A 22981-nucleotide genomic window follows, 5' to 3' on the forward strand; every position below is an offset into this window, starting at 1 on the left:
TCAATATAGGAACTCCCATATCAGACCTTTACAAACCACAATAAGTTAATTCTGACCATTAAGTTTCTTCCCATGTACAGGAGATTTTGCATGATAGGAACAACTTGCAATTCTGGTCTTAATGTTTCCTTCAGAGAGAATGTCAGTTTTGTAGCAAAGGAAATGTTGCAAAAAATAAAATAATATATGTAGGCTCTAAAATTTACTATATTCCTTAAGATTTCTCTAATAATCTAGAACTATTTTCAGTGTTAGAATCCAACATGAAGATTAATATATACTATGAGATTAATAACAGCTGCTTTGAACACTTCTGTTTCTGTTAAAGGCAAGACTTTTTCCATTATTTCCATATTTCCATTAGAAGAGAAACCTCCCAAAGGTGCTTGGGACAACATGACTTGGATGACCGAGAATTTCCATAGTCATTAGAAAAGAAATTTCCAACTTTGGCATTTTGAACTTAAAACCCCCACCCATCACTTTCCATCTTAAATTTGCCCCCCACCAAAAAAACACATTGTCAAATGGAGACTATACTTTCAAATTAGGGGTTTTCAGTTCCATGGTCACCTGGAATTTCTACACCAGATGCCGGAAAAATAATGCCACCCATTCATTCTAATATCTTCATCTAAGATCTGGTTGATGCCCAGGTTGACTTGGTCCCCTTTCTGGTTTGGATAATTCCAAGCTGCATATCTTGAACTGGATATGGGAATTTTCATCTCACTTCCCTCAATTTTCTTTCAGCCTCCACCACTAATATTGGCTTTGATTTTTGGAGGCAGGGAGAGAGGAATCAATTTTCCTTTGGGAGGGAAGATATTTGCCTCAAATTATGACAGAGATCTTCTGGAAATTTCAGCGTGGGCACTTTGACGCCAACAATCTTGATTCCAGACATTTTGTTTTCACACCCATCCCCCACCCCATCTCCATATCCAAGTTGGCCCCTTCAATTTCCACTTATGGCAGTTTTTCAACTTTAGGTTCATCAACTAGGATTTCAGATCATATGCTTTGGGGTGGTCTGCTTCTATGAAAGGTAGGAAGACTCATCTCTGTGCAACAATTTTTTCCCTGGGTAAAGAAAATTACCAACAAGTGCATTTGAACCTTTGAGCTCACTACCCACCGCCAAGATCAAAAACTCTCCCCTGCACAATAATCTTACCTGAAGATGCTTGTACTTCTACGTCTGGAGTTTGCAGCTCCACAGTGACTGGGACCCATGGAATCTTCACTTTAGGGGCTGCTATTCTGATGTCGCCCTCAAATTCATCTGTCTTAAGCTGGGGTATTGTAGAGCTGAGCTCAACCTTTGGAAGAGACGTGTGTACATCAGATATACTGCCGTCAGAATCTATTTTGGGGCCCTTGAGATCAGATTTGGAGAATCCCATACTGGGCATCTTGAACTTTGGCATGTGTATTTTCATCCTGCCTTTCTCACGACTACTTTCGGCTTCTGCCACTTTGCTGGGAGCCTCAGAATCAGGCAGTTCAGCTTTGCCTTTGGGAAGGGAGACGTCTGACTCAACCGTTGGAAGTGAGATGCCTAACTTCTGAACTTTGCCCTTATCTCCAATCTCCATGTCTAAACTAGAGGCATCAAGCTCCACTTGTGGAAGCTTAAGATGGCTTTCAAGCTCAGCAGAAGGAAGTGATACTTCCGCTTTCAATTCTGTCTTTGGCAGCTCTGCTTCCATAGAAGGTAGGCTGATTTCTGCCTCTGGGATATCTTTTCCTTTAGACAGTGAAATTCCAAATTTGGGCATATGGAACTTGGGCATTTGGAACTTCTTATCCCCGCTTTTCAGCTCAAGATCGGGGCCCTGCACAGAAACCTTTCCAGAAGAAGCCTCTATATCTGCTTCGGGAGCTTTGAGTTCCAGGCTGGCTGAGCCTGTTGGAATCTTTACGTCTGGTGCTGATATGGAAATATCTCCTCCCTTCACCTCCGGCTTCTCAACGTGGAGCTCAGCTTTGGGAAGGGAAACATCCACTTTAGGTGTAGAGACATCCACCTCGATTTGGGGGCCCTTGATGTCTGGTTTGGAGAATCCAATGCTGGGCATTTTGAACTTTGGCATGTGTATCTTCAATCCTCCCCCGTCAATGGCACCTTCGGCCTCTGGCAATTTTATGGAGGCTGCTCCATCAGACACTTCAGCTTTTCCTTTGGGAAGGGTAACGTCTGTCTCAACCTTGGGCAAGGAGATCCCTACTTCTGGCCCTTTGAGCTTGGGGATCTTGACGCTAGGCATCTTCACTTCGGGCATTTTGACCTTGCCCTTACCAATCTCCACATCCAAACTAGGGGCATCAAGCTCCACTTGTGGAAGCTTAAGATCGGTTTCAAGCTGAGCAGAAGGCAGTGTTACTTCCGCTTTCAATTCTGTCTTTGGCAGCTCTGCTTCCACAGAAGGCATGGTGATTTCTGCCTCTGGGATACCTTTCCCTTTGGGTAGTGACATTCCAAATTTGGGCATATGGAACTTGGGCATATGGAACTTCTTATCTCTGCTTCCCAGTTCAAGATCGGGGCCCTGCACAGAAACATTTCCAGAGGGAGCCTCTAGGTCTACTTCAGGAGCTTTGAGTTCCAGACTGGCTGAACCCGTTGGAATTTTTATGTCTGGTGCTGCAATGGTAATATCTCCTCCCTTCACTTCCGGCTTTTCAACATGGAGCTCAGCTTTGGGAAGAGAAACATCTACTTTAGGCGTGGTGACATCCACATCGATTTGGGGGCCTTTGATGTCTGGTTTGGAGAATCCCATGCTGGGCATCTTGAACTTTGGCATGTGTATCTTCAGTCCTCCCCCGTCAATGGTGCCCTCAGCCTCTGGCAATTTAACGGCAGCTGTACCATCAGACACTTCAGCTTTTCCTTTGGGAAGGGTAACGTCTGTCTCAACCTTGGGCAAGGAGATCCCTACTTCTGGCCCTTTGAGCTTGGGGATCTTGACGCTAGGCATCTTCACTTCGGGCATTTTGACCTTGCCCTTACCAATCTCCACATCCAAACTAGGGGCATCAAGCTCCACTTGTGGAAGCTTAAGATCGGTTTCAAGCTGAGCAGAAGGCAGTGTTACTTCCGCTTTCAATTCTGTCTTTGGCAGCTCTGCTTCCACAGAAGGCATGGTGATTTCTGCCTCTGGGATACCTTTCCCTTTGGGTAGTGACATTCCAAATTTGGGCATATGGAACTTGGGCATATGGAACTTCTTATCTCTGCTTCCCAGTTCAAGATCGGGGCCCTGCACAGAAACATTTCCAGAGGGAGCCTCTATGTCTACTTCAGGAGCTTTGAGTTCCAGACTGGCTGAACCCGTTGGAATTTTTATGTCTGGTGCTGCAATGGTAATATCTCCTCCCTTCACTTCCGGCTTTTCAACATGGAGCTCAGCTTTGGGAAGAGAAACATCTACTTTAGGCGTGGTGACATCCACATCGATTTTGGGGCCCTTGATGTCTGGTTTGGAGAATCCCATGCTGGGCATCTTGAACTTTGGCATGTGTATCTTCAGTCCTCCACCGTCAATGGTGCCCTCAGCCTCTGGCAATTTTATGGCTGCTGCACCATCAGACAGATCAGCTTTTCCTTTGGGAAGGATGACGTCAGTCTCAACAGTTGGCAAGGAGATCCCTATTTCAGGCCCTTTTATCTTGGGGACCTTGACACTAGGCATCTCCACTTTGGGCATTTTGATTTTGCCAGTATCTCCAATCTCCACATCCAAACTAGGGGCATGAAGCTCCACTTTTGGAAGTTTAAGATCGGTTTCAAGCTCAGCAGAAGGCAGTGTTACTTCCGCTTTCAAGTCTGTCTTTGGCAGCTCTGCTTCCACAGAAGGCATGGTGATTTCTGCCTCTGGGATACCTTTCCCTTTGGGTAGTGACATTCCAAATTTGGGCATATGGAACTTGGGCATATGGAACTTCCTATCCCTGCTCCCAAGCTCAAGATCGGGGCCCTGGACAGAAACCTTTCCAGAGGGAGCCTCTATGTCTACTTCAGGAGCTTTGAGTTCCAGGCTGATGGGACCTGTTGGAATTTTTACGTCTGGTGCTGAAATGGTAATATCTCCTCCCTTCACCTCCGGCTTTTCAACATGGAGCTCAGCTTTGGGAAGAGAAACATCTACTTTAGGCGTGGTGACATCCACATCGATTTGGGGGCCTTTGATGTCTGGTTTGGAGAATCCCATGCTGGGCATCTTGAACTTTGGCATGTGTATCTTCAGTCCTCCCCCGTCCATGGTACCTTCGGCCTCTGGCAATTTTACATCCACTGCACCATCAGATAGATCAGCTTTTCCTTTGGGAAGGGTGACGTCAGTCTCAACTTTTGGGAAGGATATTCCTACTTCTGGTCCTTTAAGCTTGGAAATCTTAACGCTAGGCATCTTCACTTCAGGCATTTTAATCTTGCCCTTATCTCCAATCTCCACATCCAAACTAGGGGCATCAACCTCAACTTGTGGAAGCTTAAGATCAGTTTCAAGCTCAGCAGAAGGCAGTGTTACTTCCGCTTTCAATTCTGTCTTTGGCAGCTCTGCTTCCACAGAAGGCATGGTGATTTCTGCCTCTGGGATACCTTTCCCTTTGGGTAGTGACATTCCAAATTTGGGCATATGGAACTTGGGCATATGGAACTTCCTATCCCTGCTCCCAAGCTCAAGATCGGGGCCCTGGACAGAAACCTTTCCAGAGGGAGCCTCTATGTCTACTTCAGGAGCTTTGATTTCCAGGTTGGTGGGACCTGTTGGAATTTTTACATCTAGTGCTGCAAAGGTAATATCTCCTCCCTTCACCTCCGGCTTCTCAACATGGAGCTCAGGTTTGGGAAGAGAAACAACTACTTCAGGTGTAGTGACATCCACACCGATTTTGGGCCCCTTCATGTCTGGTTTGGAGAATCCCATGCTGGGCACCTTGAACTTTGGCATGTGTATCTTCAGTCCTCCACCATGAATGGTGCCTTCAGCTTCTGGCAATTTTATGGCTGCTGCACCATCAGACACTTCAGCTTTTCCTTTGGGAAGGGTGACATCAGTCTCAAACTTTGGCAAGGAGATCCCTACTTCTGGCCCTTTGAGCTTGGGACCTTTGATGCTAGGCATCTTCACTTCGGGTATTTTGATTTTTCCTTTTCCAATCTCCATATCCAAGCTAGGGGCATCAAGTTCCACTTGTGGAAGCTTAAGATCAGTTTCAAGTTCAGCAGAAGGCAGTGCTACATCCGCTTTCAATTCTGTCTTTGGCAGGTCTGCTTCCACAGAAGGCATGCTAATTTCTCCCTCTGAAATACCTTTCCCTTTAGGCAGTGAAATTCCAAATTTGGGCATCTGCAACTTGGGTATTTGGAACTTCCTATCCCCACTTTCCAGCTCAAGATCAGGGCCTTGCACAAAAACGGTCCCAGACGGAGCCTCTACATGTACTTCGGTAGGTTTGAGTTCCAGGCTGGCTGAACCTGTTGGAATCTTTACGTCTGGTGCTGATATGGTAATATCTCCTCCCTTCACCTCCGGCTTCTCAACATGGAGCTCACCTTTGGGAAGAGAAACATCTACTTTAGGCGTAGTGACATCCATATCGATTTTGGTCCCCTTGATGTCTGCTTTGGAGAATCCCATGCTGGGCATTTTGAACTTTGGCATGTGTATCTTCAGTCCACCACCATCAATGGTGCCTTCAGCTTCTGGCAACTTTATGGCTGCTGCACCATCAGACACTTCAGCTTTTCCTTTGGGAAGGGTGACATCAGTCTCAAACTTTGGCAAGGATATCCCTACTTCTGGTCCTTTGAGCTTGGGGATCTTGACGCTAGGCATCTTCACTTCGGGCATTTTAATCTTGCCCTTATCTCCAATCTCCACATCCAAACTAGGGGCATCAACCTCAACTTGTGGAAGCTTTAGATCAGTTTCAAGCTCAGCAGAAGGCAGTGTTACTTCCACTTTCAATTCTGTCTTTGGCAGCTCTGCTTCCACAGAAGGCACTGTGATTTCTGCCTCTGGGATACCTTTCCCTTTGGGTAGTGACATTCCAAATTTGGGCATATGGAACTTGGGCATATGGAACTTCCTATCCTTGCTCCCAAGCTCAAGATCGGGGCCCTGGACAGAAACCTTTCCAGAGGGAGCCTCTATGTCTACTTCAGGAGCTTTGAGTTCCAGGCTGGCGGGACCTGTTGGAATCTTTACGTCTGGTGCTGATATGGTAATATCTCCTCCCTTCACCTCCGGCTTCTCAAAATGGAGCTCAGCTTTGGGAAGAGAAACATCTACTTTAGGTGTAGTGACATCCACACCGATTTTGGGGCCCTTGATGTCTGGTTTGGAGAATCCCATGCTGGGCACCTTGAACTTTGGCATGTGTATCTTCAGTCCTCCACCATCAATGGTACCTTCAGCTTCTGGCAATTTTATGGCTGCTGCACCATCAGACACTTCAGCTTTTCCTTTGGGAAGGGTGACGTCAGTCTCAACTTTTGGCAAGGATATTCCTACTTCTGGTCCTTTAAGCTTGGAAATCTTAACGCTAGGCATCTTCACTTCAGGCATTTTAATCTTGCCCTTATCTCCAATCTCCACATCCAAACTAGGGGCATCAAGCTCCACTTGTGGAAGCTTAAGATCGGTTTCAATTTCAGCAGAAGGCAGTGCTACATCCGCTTTCAATTCTGTTATTGGAAGGTCTGCTTCCACAGAAGGCACACTGATTTCTCCCTCTGCAATACCTTTCCCTTTAGGCAGTGAAATTCCAAATTTGGGCATCTGCAACTTGGGTATTTGGAACTTCCTATCCCCACTTTCCAGCTCAAGATCAGGGCCCTGCACAGAAACCTTTCCAGAAAGAGCCTCTGCATCTACTTTGGGAGATTTGAGTTCCAGGCTTGCTGAACCTGTTGGAATCTTTACGTCTGGTGCTGATATGGTAATATCTCCTCCCTTCACCTCCGGCTTCTCAACCTGCAGCTCACCTTTCGGAAGAGAAACATCTACTTTAGGCATAGTGACATCAACATTGAATTTGGGTCCCTTGATGTCTGGTTTGGAGAATCCCATGCTGGGCATCTTGAACTTTGGCATGTGTATCTTCAGTCCTCTCCCGTCAATGGTACCTTCGGCGTCTGGCAATTTTACATCCACTGCCCCATCAGACACCTCAGCTTTTCCTTTGGGAAGGGTGACGTCACTCTCAACGTTTGGCAAGGAGATTCCTACTTCTGGTCCTTTGAGCTTGGGGATCTTGAAGCTAGGCATCTTCACTTCAGGCATTTTGAACTTGCCCTTATCTCCAATCTCCACATCCAAACTAGAGGCATCAACCTCAACTTGTGGAAGCTTAAGCTCAGTTTCAATCTCAGCAGAAGGCAGTGTTACTTCCGCTTTCAATTCTGTCTTTGGCAGCTCTGCTTCCACTGAAGGCATGGTGATTTCTGCCTCTGGCATATCTTTCCCTTTGGGTAGTGACATTCCAAATTTGGGCATATGGAACTTGGGCATATGGAACTTCCTATCCCTGCTTCCAAGCTCAAGATCAGGGCCCTGCACAGAAAACTTTCCAGAGGGAGCCTCTATGTCTACTTCAGGAGCTTTGAGTTCCAGGCTGGTGGGACCTGTTGGAATCTTAATGTCTGGTGCTACAATGGTAATATCTCCTCCCTTCACCTCCGGCGTCTCAACATGCAGCTCAGCTTTGGGAAGAGAAACATCTACTTTAGGCGTGGTGACATCCACATCGATTTTGGGGCCCTTGATGTCTGGTTTGGAGAATCCCATGCTGGGCATCTTGAACTTTGGCATGTGTATCTTCAGTCCTCCACCGTCAATGGTGCCCTCAGCCTCTGGCAATTTTATGGCTGCTGCACCATCAGACAGATCAGCTTTTCCTTTGGGAAGGATGACGTCAGTCTCAACAGTTGGCAAGGAGATCCCTATTTCAGGCCCTTTTATTTTGGGGACCTTGACACAAGGCATCTCCACTTTGGGCATTTTGATTTTGCCAGTATCTCCAATCTCCACATCCAAACTAGGGGCATGAAGCTCCACTTTTGGAAGTTTAAGATCGGTTTCAAGCTCAGCAGAAGGCAGTGCTACATCCGCTTTCAATTCTGTCTTTGGCAGGTCTGCTTCCACAGAAGGCATGGTGATTTCTGCCTCTGAAATACTTTTCCCTTTAGGCAGTGAAATTCCAAATTTGGGCATCTGCAACTTGGGCATTTGGAACTTCCTATCCCCACTTTCCAGCTCAAGATCAGGGCCGTGCACAGAAACCTTTCCAGAAAGAGCCTCTACATCTACTTTGGGAGATTTGAGTTCCAGGCTGGCTGAACCTGTTGGAATCTTTACGTCTGGTGCTGATATGGTAATATCTCCTCCCTCCACCTCCGGCTTCTCAACATGGAGCTCAGCTTTGGTAAGAGAAACATCTACTTTAGGCATAGTGACATCCACATCTAATTTGGGGCCTTTGATGTCTGCTTTGGAGAATCCCATGCTGGGCATCTTGAACTTTGGCATGTGTATATTCAGTCCTCCCCCGTCCATGGTACCTTCGGCCTCTGGCAATTTTACATCCACTGCACCATCAGATAAATCAGCTTTTCCTTTGGGAAGGGTGACGTCAGTCTCAACTTTTGGGAAGGATATTCCTACTTCTGGTCCTTTAAGCTTGGAAATCTTAACGCTAGGCATCTTCACTTCAGGCATTTTAATCTTGCCCTTATCTCCAATCTCCACATCCAAACTAGGGGCATCAACCTCAACTTGTGGAAGCTTAAGATCAGTTTCAAACTCAGGAGATGGCAGTGTTACTTCCGCTTTCAATTCTGTCTTTGGCAGCTCTGCTTCCGCAGAAGGCACTGTGATTTCTGCCTCTGGGACACCTTTCCCTTTAGGTAGTGACATTCCAAATTTTGGCATATGGAACTTGGGCATATGGAACTTCCTATCCCTGCTTCCAAGCTCAATATCAGGGCCCTGCGCAGAAACCTTTCCAGAGGGAGCCTCTATGTCTACATCAGGAGCTTTGAGTTCCAGGCTCGTTGAACCTGTTGGAATTTTTATGTCTGGTGCTGCAATGGTAATATCTCCACCCTTCACCTCCAGCTTTTCAACATGGAGCTCAGCTTTCGGAAGAGAAACATCTACTTTAGGTGTAGTGACATCCACACCGATTTTGGGGCCCTTGATGTCTGGTTTGGAGAATCCCATGCTGGGCACCTTAAACTTTGGCATGTGTATCTTCAGTCCACCCCCGTCAATGGTGCCTTCAGCTTCTGGCAATTTTATGGCTGCTGCACTATCAGACAGTTCAGCTTTTCCTTTGGGAAGGGTGACATCAGTCTCAAACTTTGGCAAGGAGATCCCTACTTCTGGCCCTTTGAGCTTGGGGCCTTTGATGCTAGGCATCTTCACTTCGGGCATTTTGATCTTGCCCTTTCCAATCTCCACATCCAAACTAGGGGCATCAAATTCCACTTGTGGAAGCTTAAGATCGGTTTCAAGTTCAGCAGAAGGCAGTGCTACATCCGCTTTCAATTCTGTTATTGGAAGGTCTGCTTCCACCGAAGGCAATGTGATTTCTCCCTCTGAAATACCTTTCCCTTTAGGCAGTGAAATTCCAAATTTGGGCATCTGCAACTTGGGTATTTGGAACTTCCTATCCCCACTTTCTAGCTCAAGATCAGGGCCCTGCACAGAAACCTTTCCATAAAGAGCCTCTACATCTACTTTGGGAGATTTGAGTTCCAGGCTGGCTGAACCTGTTGGAATCTTTACGTCTGGTGCTGATATGGTAATATCTCCTCCCTCCACCTCTGGCTTCTCAACATGGAGCTCAGCTTTGGTAAGAGAAACATCTACTTTAGGCATAGTGACATCCACATCTAATTTGGGGCCCTTGATGTCTGGTTTGGAGAATCCCATGCTGGGCATCTTAAACTTTGGCATGTGTATCTTCAGTCCTCCCCCGTCAATGGTACCTTCGGCCTCTGGCAATTTTACATCCACTGCACCATCAGATAGATCAGCTTTTCCTTTGGGAAGGGTGACGTCAGTCTCAACTTTTGGCAAGAAGATTCCTACTGCTGGTCCTTTAAGCTTGGGGATCTTGACGCTAGGCATCTTCACTTCAGGCATTTTAATCTTGCCCTTATCTCCAATCTCCACATCCAAACTAGGGGCATCAAACTCCACTTGTGGAAGCTTAAGATCCATTTCAATCTCAGCAGAAGGCAGTGTTACTTCCGCTTTCAAGTCTGTCTTTGGCAGCTCTGCTTCCACAGAAGGCACTGTGATTTCTGCCTCTGGGATACCTTTCCCTTTGGGTAGTGACATTCCAAATTTGGGCATATGGAACTTGGGCATATGGAACTTCCTATCCTTGCTCCCAAGCTCAAGATCGGGGTCCTGGACAGAAACCTTTCCAGAGGGAGCCTCTATGTCTACTTCAGGAGCTTTGAGTTCCAGGCTGATGGGACCTGTTGGAATTTTTACGTCTGGTGCTGAAATGGTAATATCTCCTCCCTTCACCTCCGGCTTTTCAACATGAAGCTTAACTTTGGGAAGAGAAACATCCACTTTATCCATAGTAACATCCCCATCGATTTTGGGCCCCTTCATGTCTGGTTTGGAGAATCCCATGCTGGGCATCTTGAACTTTGGCATGTGTATCTTCAGTCCACCCCCGTCAATGGTGCCTTCAGCTTCTGGCAATTTTATGGCTGCTGCACCATCCGAAACTTCAGCTTTTCCTTTGGGAAGGGTAACGTCAGTCTCAAACTTTGGCAAGGAGATCCCTACTTCTGGCCCTTTGAGCTTGGGGCCTTTGATGCTAGGCATCTTCACTTCGGGCATTTTGATCTTGCCCTTTCCAATCTCCACATCCAAACTAGGGGCATCAAACTCCACTTGTGGAAGCTTAAGATCGGTTTCAAGCTCAGCGGAAGGCAGGGCTACTTCTGCTTTCAATTCTGTCTTTGGCAGGTCTGCTTCTACAGAAGGCATGCTAATTTCTCCCTCTGAAATACCTTTCCCTTTAGATAGTGAAATTCCAAATTTGGGCATCTGCAACTTGGGCATTTGGAACTTCCTATCCCCACTTTCCAGTTCTAGATCGGGTCCCTGCACAGAAACCTTTCCAGAAGGAGCCTCTACATCTACTTCGGGAGATTTGAGTTCCATGCTGGCTAAGCCTCTTGGAATCTTTAAATCTGGTGTTGATATGGTAATATCTCCTCCCTTCACCTCCACCTTCTCCGCATGGAGATCAGCTTTTGGGAGAGTAACATCCACTTTAGGCGTAGTGACATCCACATCGATTTTGGGGCCCTTGATGTCTGGTTTGGAGAATCCCATGCTGGGCATCTTGAACTTTGGCATGTGTATCTTCAGCCCTCCCCCGTCAATGGCACCTTCGGCCTCTGGCAATTTTACGGCAGCTGCACCATCAGATACTTTAGCTTTTCCTTTGGGAAGGGTGACGTCAGCCTCAACCTTTGGTAAGGAGATCCCTACTTCTGCCCCCTTGAGCTTGGGTCCCTTGATACTAGGCATCTTCACTTCGGGTATTTTGATCTTGCCTTTTCCAATCTCAACATCCAAACTAGGGGCATCAAACTCCACTTGTGGAAGCTTAAAATCCATTTCAAGCTCAGCAGAAGGCAGGGCTACTTCCGCTTTCAAGTCTGTCTTTGGCAGCTCTGCTTCCGCAGAAGGCACTGTGATTTCTGCCTCTGGGATACCTTTCCCTTTGGGTAGTGACATTCCAAATTTGGGCATATGGAACTTGGGCATATGGAACTTCCTATCCCTGCTTCCAAGCTCAATATCGGGGCCCTGCACAGAAACCTTTCCAGAGGGAGCCTCTATGTCTGCTCCCGGAGCTTTGAGTTCCAGGCTCGTTGAACCTGTTGGAATTTTAATGTCTGGTGCTGCAATTGTAATATCTCCTCCCTTCACCTCCGGCTTTTCAACATGGAGCTCTGCTTTGGGAAGAGAAACATCTACTTTAGGCATAGTGACATCCACACCGATTTTGGGGCCCTTGATGTCTGGTTTGGAGAATCCCATGCTGGGCATCTTGAACTTTGGCATGTGTATCTTCAGTCCACCCCCGTCAATGGTGCCTTCAGCTTCTGGCAATTTTATGGCTGCTGCACCATCAGACACTTCAGCTTTTCCTTTGGGAAGGGTGACATCAGTCTCAAACTTTGGCAAGGCGATCCCTACTTCTGGCCCTTTGAGCTTGGGGCCTTTGATGCTAGGCATCTTCACTTCGGGCATTTTGATCTTGCCCTTTCCAATCTCCACATCCAAACTAGGGGCATCAAACTCCACTTGTGGAAGCTTAAGATCGGTTTCAAGCTCAGCAGAAGGCAGTGTTACTTCTGCTTTCAATTCTGTCTTTGGCAGATCTGCTTCCACAGAAGGCACACTGATTTCTCCCTCTGCAATACCTTTCCCTTTAGGCAGTGAAATTCCAAATTTGGGCATCTGCAACTTGGGTATTTGGAACTTCCTATCCCCACTTTCCAGCTCAAGATCCTGCACAGGGCCCTGAACAGAAACCTTTCCAGAAAGAGCCTCTACATCTACTTCAGGAGATTTGAGTTCCAGGCTGGCTGAGCCTCTTGGAATCTTTAAATCTGGTGTTGATATGTTAATATCTCCACCCTTCACCTCCAGCTTCTCCGCGTGGACATCAGCTTTGGGGAGAGAAACATCCACTTTAGGCATAGTTACATCCACATCGATTTTGGGGCCCTTGATGTCTGGTTTGGAGAATCCCATGCTGGGCATCTTGAACTTTGGCATGTGTATCTTCAGTCCTCCCCCGTCAATGGCACCTTCGGCCTCTGGCAATTTTACGGCAGCTGCACCATCAGATACTTTAGCTTCTCCTTTGGGAAGGGTGACGTCAGTCTCAACCTTTGGTAAGGAGATCCCTACTTCTGGCCCTTTGAGCTTGGCGCCTTTGATGCTAGGCATCTTTACTTCGGGCATTTTGATTTTGCCAGTATCTCCAATCTCCACATCCAACCTTGGGGCATCAAGCTCCACTTTTGGAAGCTTAAGATCTGTTTCAAGCTGAGCAGAAGGCAGTGTTACTTCCGCTTTCAAGTCTGTCTTTGGCAGCTCTGCTTCCACAGAAGGCATGGTGATTTCTGCCTCTGGGATACCTTTCCCTTTGGGTAGTGACATTCCAAACTTGGGCATATGGAACTTGGGCATTTGGAACTTCCTATCTCTGCTTCCCAGTTCAAGATCGGGACCCTGCACAGAAATCCTTCCAGATGGAGCCTCTACATCTACTTCAGGAGCTTTGATGTCTAGGCTAGCTGAGCCTTTTGGAATATTTACCTCTGGTGCTGATATGATAATATCTCCTCCCTTCACCTCTGGCTTCTTAACCTGGAGCTCTGCTTTGGGAAGAGAAACATCTACTTTAGGTGTAGTGACATCCACATCGATTTTTGGTCCCTTGATGTCTGGTTTGGAGAATCCCATGCTGGGCACCTTGAACTTTGGCATGTGTATCTTCAGTCCTTCTCCTTCGATGCTTCCTTCGGCCACTGGTAATTTTACATCCGTTGCACCATCAGACACTTCAGCTTTTCCTTTGGGAAGGGTGACATCAGCCTCAAACTTTGGCAAGGAGATCCCTATTTCTGGCGCCTTGAGTTTGGCAACTTTGACTCTAGGCATCTTCACTTCAGGCTTTTTGATTTTGCCCTGATCACCTTTTTCCACATCTAAAGTTGGCTCCACTATCTCTTCATCTTTCATCTTAATGTCCGCTCCTATCTTTGTAGTTTTGAGTTCCGTTTGCAGTCCAGTTTTGGGTAAGTCTGCTCCTATACACGATATAGAAAGTTCTCTTTTTGGAATATCTTTTTTTGGGGGGGATGATATCCCAAACCTGGGCATATTTAGTTTTAACATTTTGACCCTAGTTTCATCATCTTCCAGTGTAATGGCTGAGCCATCAGCAGGAATCTCATCTAATGTAATACTTGTTTCTTGGTCTTTTATTTTCAATTCCAAATTTTCCTCGCCTGCTCTTGACTTTATGTCAAATCCTGAGATGTTTATATCAGCAATGATTTCTTCCATCTTAAGCTCAGGTTTGGTAGCCTTATGTTCAGCTTTGGGAAGAGGGAAATCCATTTTAGGTATCTTTACATCCACCTCAACTTTGGGAGCTTCAGTTTGTGGCAATGTATACTTGGTAGCAATTTTTGTTTCTTTACCTTTTTCCTGTTTCTGATATTGGCTTTCAACTTGTACTTTTGAATCTTTTTGCTTCCCCCCTCTCATTTTTGGTATAGTTTGTGAAACTTTGACCTGAGAGTCTGTAATGTCTTTTGTTTGAATTACCTCTGTTTTCATCTGTGTTGTAGCAACTGTAGGTTCTTGTTTTTTAAATTCTATGTTGGATTTTATTTTCTTCTCTTTGGATTTTGTAATGGTTAGTTCAACATCAGGGTATTTTCTTGTATGTTGCAGAAGTGGAAATACTGCATCTGATTCATCTCTTTTTGGATCTTTTGTTTTTCTGTATATATCTAATGAAGTATACTCTTTTGTCATTGTCTCTGAGAGTTCCACAGCAGTATCATTCTCATACTCTTTGAATGGATTTATTTCATACGGTGCTTGTTTACTTTTGTGCATCTTAAATCCTATAGTTGGGAACTTTAGTTTCTTTTGGCTTTGTTTTTTAGTTTTTCCATGAATTTCTTCTGGCTGGAATTGTGATTCTGTATCTGTGCTTGTAGGAGACACATCTGGAATTCCATGTTCATATGCATCTGATGTACTTCGTGATCTTCTGTGCCCCAAAATCTTCTTTCCCTTAATGGACTGGAATTTTGGCCACGAGAGCCTGTCCTTTTTGGTTCTTTTTGGTCTTCCCACTCTTTGTTTTACAATTAAGTTTGTTTTATCTTCCTCTGAAATTGTCTTCTCAGATATTTCCATTGTATCCATTACCTGGGGAGAAAAATTCTAAAATGAATATGTTTGTTTAGGAAAAAATGTATATGGAATATTATTTATATCATTTTATTTTTTTAATTTCAAGGATTCTAGTATGCCGTAATCAACTTTCCAAATATGCAATTTGAATTAAAATAAATACCATTTGTGCAAACAATTTAAAAATTTGCTTTTCCAGAGAGATCTTTCATCTGAGGCTTGGTAAAATACTACCAACTACTGTCTTTCTGAAAGACATGGTTGGTAGTACTGGAAAAGCCCATCCAAATGTATGTATGTATGTATGTATGTATGTATGTATGTATGTATGTATGTATGTATGTATGTATGTATGTATTTATTTATTTATTTATTTATTCGATTTTTATGCCGCCCTTCTCCTTAGACTCAGGGCGGCTTACAACATGTTAGCAATAGCACTTTTTTTAATAGAGCAAGGCTATTGCCCCCACAATCCGGGTCCTCATTTTACCCACCTTGGAAGGATGGAAGGCTGAGTCAACCTTAAGCCGGTGATGAGATTTGAACCGCTGACCTTCAGATCTATAAGTCAGCTTCAGTGGCCTGCAGTACAGCACTCTACCTGCTGCGCCACCCCGGCTCATTGTAAAATACTACCCTATTTCCCCCAAAATAAGACATCACCCGATAATAAGCCCAATCAGATATATGGCAATAAGTGCCTGGCAATAAGGCCAGGCGCCTGTTTCAGGGTTCAAAAAAATATAGGGTCTTTCTTGGGGAAAACATGCTATTCCAGAGAAATCCCCCGACTAATGACTAAGGGCATGTTTCTGTAACATCCATAGGTGATAGTGTCTATTCAAAAAGATACAAAATTAGATGTTCTTGTTGGGCACTCTCATCCAGGTCCTGCCAATCAGAGTTTCTTTCTGAGGGAGATGGACAATTTAGAAATTTGAAAAATCAATCAATCATCAACCAACTTAAGATCTGAAGACTGTTAGGGTCTGGATGGGTGCTAACAGGTTCAAGCTCAACTCTGACAAGACAGAATGGCTGTGGGTTCTGTCTCCCAAGGACACCTCCATCTGTCCTTCCATTACCCCTCAGAGAGGGTGCACAATTTGGGCGACCTCCTCGATCCACAGCTGACATTGGACCATCATCTTTCGGCTGTGGGTAGGAGGGCATTTGCCCAGGTTCACCTAGTGCACCAGTTACCTATCCGGACAGGAAGTCTCTGCTCACAGTCACTCATGCCTTTATCACCTCAAGGTTCAACTACTGCAATGCTCTCTACATGGGGCTACCTCTGAAGAGCATTTGGAAACTACAAATTGTGCAGAATGCAGCCATACGAGCAATCATGGGCCTCTCAAGGTATGCCCATGTTTCTTCAGCACTCCACGGGCTGCATTGGCTGTCAATTGGTTTCCGCCACAATTCAAAGTGTTGGTTATGACCTATAAAGCCCTACATGGCATTGGATCAGATTACTTACGGGACCGCATTCTGCCGCATGCATTACAGTGTCCAGTTAGGTCCCACAGAGTCGGCCTTCTCCAGGTTTTGTCAACTAGGCAATGTTGCTTGGCAAGGCCTAGGGGAAGAGCCTTCTCTGTAGGGGCCCGGGCCCTCTGGAATCAGCTCTCCCCGGAGATTCGTATTGCCCCCACCCTCCTTGCATTCCGCAAGAATCTGAAAGCCTATTTATGCACCAGGCTTGGGGTCACTAGACCCTAGCCTCTGGCCAATGAATGTGTGGTAGGTCTGAAAATCTGGAAGAATGATTTTTAATGTTTTAGCCTTTTTAGAATTTTTTAAAGATTAGTTATATATGTTAATGGGATCAGATATGTTATTATATATATTTTTATTGATATGTTGTGAGGGGGGGCGGCATGCAAGTCTAATAAATAAACAAATTAAATTAAAGTGCGCATAATAAAGTGGGCTAAGAAATTTGACTGAACATACATATTGCCTAATTGGAAACAATGTGGTTAAAAGGATTGAAATTCACATCCTATAACTTAAAGGAAAAGTTTAATAAAATGTATTGTAAGTATATGTTACCAGGAAAACTATCTAACTAATTTGGAAATGTGAAAAACATGTAGGCACATTTTACTATATCTGGTGGACTTGTGAAACATTGAAAAAAATAGATTAAAATTCATAGTGATGCAAAGAATCTTAAAAATTAACATTCAGATGAAACCAGAGTTTTTCTTATTAGGAATTATGGATAGGTCAATTAAAAAAATACTCATGGACAATTGATTTTATATGTTGTAACTGTATCAGTGTTATTTCATTAATGGATAGATTGTCATGATATACAGCTTAATCTATTGTATAATTCAAGGACAATATATTACCTGACTTAATTTTTCCTTTTTGGACTGTGTTGCAGAATGTATTGCTTCTAGCTCATCTTTCCCAACAAGTTTTCTTTTAAGATTGAACTGTATTTTGTATGGTTCAGAATACTGTAGTATTTTAAGTGCATCTTCATATTTGATATTATCAAAAAAGATTGTGGCACTCAAAAGCTGATCACCTGGAAAACAGAAACAAGGCTTTCAGACTATCAGATAAATTCCTCAATTCCTTATCTGAATTCGCAAAGTGTATACTTTTTATTCACTTTTTAGAGTAAATACAGGTTGTCCTCAACTTACAATCGTAACTGAGCCTGGAATTCTGATTATAAGTTACACTGGTCATTAAGCAGGTCATCAGGATAAAACCTATAAAGAACAGTTGCTGGAACTGGATATGTCTAGTGTTATCAGGGGTCGGTTCCTCCTGTTTCGGCCTGATTCACCCGAACAGATAGCGACCTGCTGGTGACATCATAATGATGTCACCAAACCAGAACAGTTGGTGCCGATCCATGAGCGCAACCATCTTTTTTTCCTTTGAAATAAAAAAAAAATGGATTTTTTTTGGTGTTTTTTTCTTTTGCACATGTACAGAAGCTGAGTTTCCTGTGCTGCCAGCTTGTTTTAGGCTTTTCTTTGCTGTTTTTCCTTGGTTTTGCTTCTGTGCATGCGCAGAAGCTGAGTTTTCAGCATGGAGGGGGTGAAACGCTTGCCCGATTGCTCCTTCCCTAAGCAACCTCAGACGTTTTCAAGCTCATCTGGGGAGGCATTTTCTTTAAAAAAGAAAATCCCCAAAAAGCCACAAGATCCAGAGTTGATGGTCTCCAGTAAGATGCACATTTCGTGGTCCACCCTGTCCCATCCCCCGCCACCCCCAATTTGCACCCATTGCGAGCATCTCTCAGCCGTTGTGTGCTGGGAGTTGCTCCATGGAGCAAAACTCCCACACCCGAATCCCAGCCCAGTAGTCCAGTAGTGAGGAATAAGGTGATCACTGGGGAGAAGAAAAAAACCTCTCTGCTTTGGAAGTAATTTCCAGGCTGGGCAAAATATTGTCCTCCTAAAACTATTCTCCAAATCATTTGAGGGTAGAATAAGAAGCAATGAGTGAAAACTAATCAAGGGGAGAAGCAACTTAGAACTAAGGAGACATTTACGGACAGTTAGAACAATTAATCAGTGGAACAATTTGCATCCAGAAGTTGTAAATTCTCCAACATTGGAACTTTTAAAGAAGAGATTAGATAAACATTTGTCTGAAGTGGTGTAGGGTTTCCTGCCTAAGCAGGGGGTTGGACTAGAAGACCTCCAACGTCCCTTCCAACTCTGTTATTCTATTCTATCATGTGACCATGTTCAATTTTACAGTCTTTTCTGTTGTGGTCTGTTAAGTGAACATGGCAGTCATAATGGGCACACTGCAGTTGGCAAAGAAGTGCATCCGTGTGTCTGCAAGATGTTGCAAATGGCCATAAATACAGACCAATTGCTGAGCGCTCAAAATGCAATCACATGATGGGAGCAACCATCAGACTTTCAAATCCAAGCCATAAGTACCTTTTTGGGAGGCCATTACAACTGATCCAGTTGTAAGTGGAGGACTATCTGTACTACTTTATCCCTGCCCCGCAGCATTTTCATCATTCAATAGGTATGCATACTTAAAAAAAAAATACTGTATGGTTATTACTTTTTTAATGTATGCTTTAAGGATATGATGATTTTCTTAGTTAATGGTTTTAAGAGAAAATGTAAATATAATACAAGAACAATACTGTACCTTCTTTTAGACTAAATAGGTTTGATGCTGGAGACTCCTTGAGCACTTGCTTCACAAATATGCCTTCGGCTCCCCCACCAGCGACACTAAATCCACTTGCGCCAGATTCCACTTCGGTTTGTAATGTCACTTCCATAGATTCCTAGTTATCCCAAAAGGTATGCTATTAAATCTCATGTCAAAATTAGTTCATTCTTCATTTATATCATGATGTCACTCACACTACCATTAACATAATCCTAACGTTGATTGTACTAAATTGCCAGAAATAGTACATATTAAATTTACTAAAGAATTAGAAACATCTCCTAGCACCAAAAGACAAGCAAAATTATAAAACAGATAACCAGGTTAGATTTATTATCGACTTGCTGGATGAGGAATGTGGATAAGCCTACATCACAAGCTTGTAATGTAGGATTTGACAAGAAAATATTAATATTTCTTAATGATCCATGACAGGCAGATAGTTTTTTAGAAGATATAAAAATCTCTCTGGTATTTATGGAATGGAAGACAAATAATCTTAAATGAGAATTAAACAGTCAGCAATGATAAATTATCCAGCTGGATAAAATCTTCCATTTAAAATGTCTACACTTAATATCATACATATGATTATTTTTCAAAAGCCACATGTTCCTGAAAAACAACAACCCCGCGTGATCTTCATTCCTCTGGGTCTTATGACAATAAATCACCAGCAACTCATAAAATTATAAAATATATTTCTTGAAAAGAACTGTATTGATTCGCCTTTTCTTCCATGTACCGTAATAAGCTTTTAGGTATTTGCATTACCCCTCAGTTTTGATTCCCAGCACTGCATTATTTCAAATAGATCAGTGTCAACTACAAGCAGCCTACTGGACTTAAGTCACATGTTCTAAGATATAAAATATGATTGGAGAGCCCAAAAGGGTTTAAAGGGATTTAAAAGGACTTGTTTAATTGTTCAAGAGCTAGCTAGTTTACCAACTTAAATTAAAGAGCTTTTATGCTACCACTTAGCCTCTAGACAGATTTGGGGGGAAATTACGTTCTATATTTATCTCCTTTAAAACAGAACAGAAACAGAAATGATTCTCGATATACGACAACTACAGGTAGTCCTCAACTTATAACCACAATTGAGCCCAAAATTTCTGTTGTTAAGTGAGGCAGTTGGTAAGTGAGTTTTGAACCATTTTACGACCTTTCTTGCCACTGTTGTTAAGGAAATCACTGTAATTGTTAAGTTAGTAACATGGTTGTAAAGTGAATTGCTTGTCAAAAGGTCAAAAAAGGTGATCACGGCATGATCATGGCACACTGCAACTATCATAAATATGAGTCATGTTGCTAAGTACCCAGATTTTGATGGCATGACCCTGGAGACGCTGCAATGGCCTTAAGTATGAAAAATTGTCATAAATCACTTTTTTCAATGCCATTGTTACTTTGAATAATCGCTAAATGGATGGTTGTAAGTCGAGGACTACCTATATAATAATAATAGTGCAGTGAATTAGTAAAAGGAATCTACAGTATGCATAATTTCCAGCAGGATTATTGGAATTTATCAGGAATGATTTCCCATCTTGGAACAGGAATGCAGTTGCTTGCCAATTTAGATAGCTCCAATCACTTATTTGATGTAAAGGACCAATTCCAGCTGCAGTAATGCTATCAGTGCTGAATGTGTTCAGGGCTCTGTGCAGAAGCATTAATAAAATGCAGAATATGATAGTGGGTGCAGAATTCATACAAATTGCTTATTTTAAAATTATGTGACAATATTAGTATGATTTTTTATTTTAGTTTATTTAATTCATCAAACATGTACAAGATAACAGGAATAAGTATAAACATGGAGATGAATACAATAAATAAATACAAATAAATGGGGACAGTAGGACAGGGATGGTAGGCATGCTGGTGCCCTATGCATGCCCCCTTACAGACCTCTTAGGAATGAAGTGAGGTCCATGGTAGACAGTTTAAGGTTAAAGCTATGGGGGTTATTTTTATTATATAGAATATAATATAATAGAATAGAATAGAATTCTTTATTGTATAGTAATTGTTTTTCCTGCAGTTCTAATTATCCTCTGAAGTCTGTGTCTGTCTTGTTGGGTTGCAGAACCAGACAGTTATAGAGGTGCAGATTACAGACTTAATAATGCCTATGTAGAACTGTATCAGCAGCTCCTTGGGCAATTTGAGCTTTTTGAGTTGGCACAGAAATATCTCTATCTCTATTTCTATCTATATCCTCTCTATCTCTAACTGTAACTACATCTATATTATATTATGATTCCCCTGGGCCGTTCCCGCTTTACGTATGGTTTGTATGAGACGTATTATTCTTTTTTATATTAAGGGTTTTAAATTGTTTTTAACTATTGGATTTGTATTGTTCTGCTGCTGTGAGCCGCCCCGAGTCTTCGGAGAGAGGCGGCATACAAATAAATAAATAAATAGATAGATAGATAGATAGATAAATAAATAAATAAAATAATATCTACCTTTATAATATCTATTTGTATCTATCTATCTATCTATCTATCTATCTATCTATCTATCTATCTATCTATCTATCTATCTATCTATCTATCTAGCTATCATCTATCTATCTCTATCCATCCATCCATCCATCCATCCATCCATCCATCCATCCATCCATCCATCTATCTATCTATCTATCTATCTATCTATCTATCTATCTATCTACTTATCTATCTATCTATGTAATAGTGTATTGATATTTCAATTTCAGAAGTTCAGTTGTTTAACATCTGTTTAACATCTGTAGCTATCGAGTGCAGGTTTAAAAATCAATTGTCATCTAATGAGACCCAGGATTTTCAAGAATTCTGGCATAGTGCTTTCCTACATTGAAAACCATTGAAAATCACACTTGAAGCTTAACAGGTACTTAATCTCACCTGTGAATCACTCATTTTGAAGGTGGAGTCTCTTCTTTGCCTGTTCTCTATATCTTGCTGAAGCTGGAAAGAAACATGCAGCATTTAATGCTTAGTTGTATGACATGAACTGTGATGGAGGTATGGACCAAAGGAAGTTGCCTCAGAAATCCACATATCTTAGATGGCAGCATAGTTCCACTGATTGTGTTTGGACAAAATGGCAGCAGAGCACTGGATAGCCTAGCAAGAGGGAGTGGTGAGAATGATATGCCATAAATGGCAGAACTGACTCCAAGGAGAATGGTGGAGTAAACTGTGAAGTATACCCTGCACTACCTCAGATACTAGAATAGCTTTTCCACGATCATCATTTGCCAATATGGATGCCCAACTTGAGCAGGCTGAGGTAGTTTGGCAGAAGACCCTCCATCCAGAGGTGGGTTCCTCCTGTTTCAAATTTGCCCAAACCTGTAGCAAACTGTTGGTGATACCATGATGATGTCACGGAACCGGTTCAGGCTCTTTTTAATAATTTTTTTAAAATTATTTATTTATTTATTTATAGCCCCTCTCCCCTGGTTCTTTTTTCTTCTGCCCATGTGCAGAAACCAAGTTTCTGGCACTACACAGGTGTCGCAATCTTGTTTTTGGATTTTTTGTGTGGGGGGACCCAGGGGAAGAGCTTTCTCTGTGGGGGCTTCGACCCTCTGGAACCAGCTCCCCCCTGAGATTAGGATTGCCCCCACCCTCCTTGCCTTTCGTAAACTCCTTAAAACCCACCTCTGCTGTCAGGCATGGGGGAATTGAAACATCTCCCCCTTGCCCATGTAGTTTTGGTGTTTGATTGATTGTGTGCTTGTTTTTTATATATATTGGGGTTGTTTTTATGAATTTCTTAACCTAAAATTGTAATTGGATTGG

General features: G+C 43.2%; 1 protein-coding gene across 1 annotated transcript in view; it reads right to left on the reverse strand.

The window, feature by feature from the left end:
* AHNAK2 (AHNAK nucleoprotein 2) overlaps positions 1-22981 on the reverse strand; it is a 71843-nt gene that overhangs the window by 5536 nt on the left and 43326 nt on the right. The window contains exons 4-7 of the mRNA XM_070751293.1: positions 22079-22141; positions 19152-19293; positions 17366-17547; positions 1178-15014 (exon numbers count right to left, since the gene is read on the reverse strand). Of these exons, the coding sequence (XP_070607394.1) occupies positions 1178-15014; positions 17366-17547; positions 19152-19293; positions 22079-22093 (14176 nt within the window). The 5' untranslated portion in view covers positions 22094-22141. The remainder of the gene's footprint in view (positions 1-1177; positions 15015-17365; positions 17548-19151; positions 19294-22078; positions 22142-22981) is intronic.

Source organism: Erythrolamprus reginae, chromosome 1, assembly GCF_031021105.1.
Source record: "Erythrolamprus reginae isolate rEryReg1 chromosome 1, rEryReg1.hap1, whole genome shotgun sequence".
NCBI classification, from domain to species: Eukaryota; Metazoa; Chordata; class Lepidosauria; order Squamata; family Dipsadidae; genus Erythrolamprus; species Erythrolamprus reginae.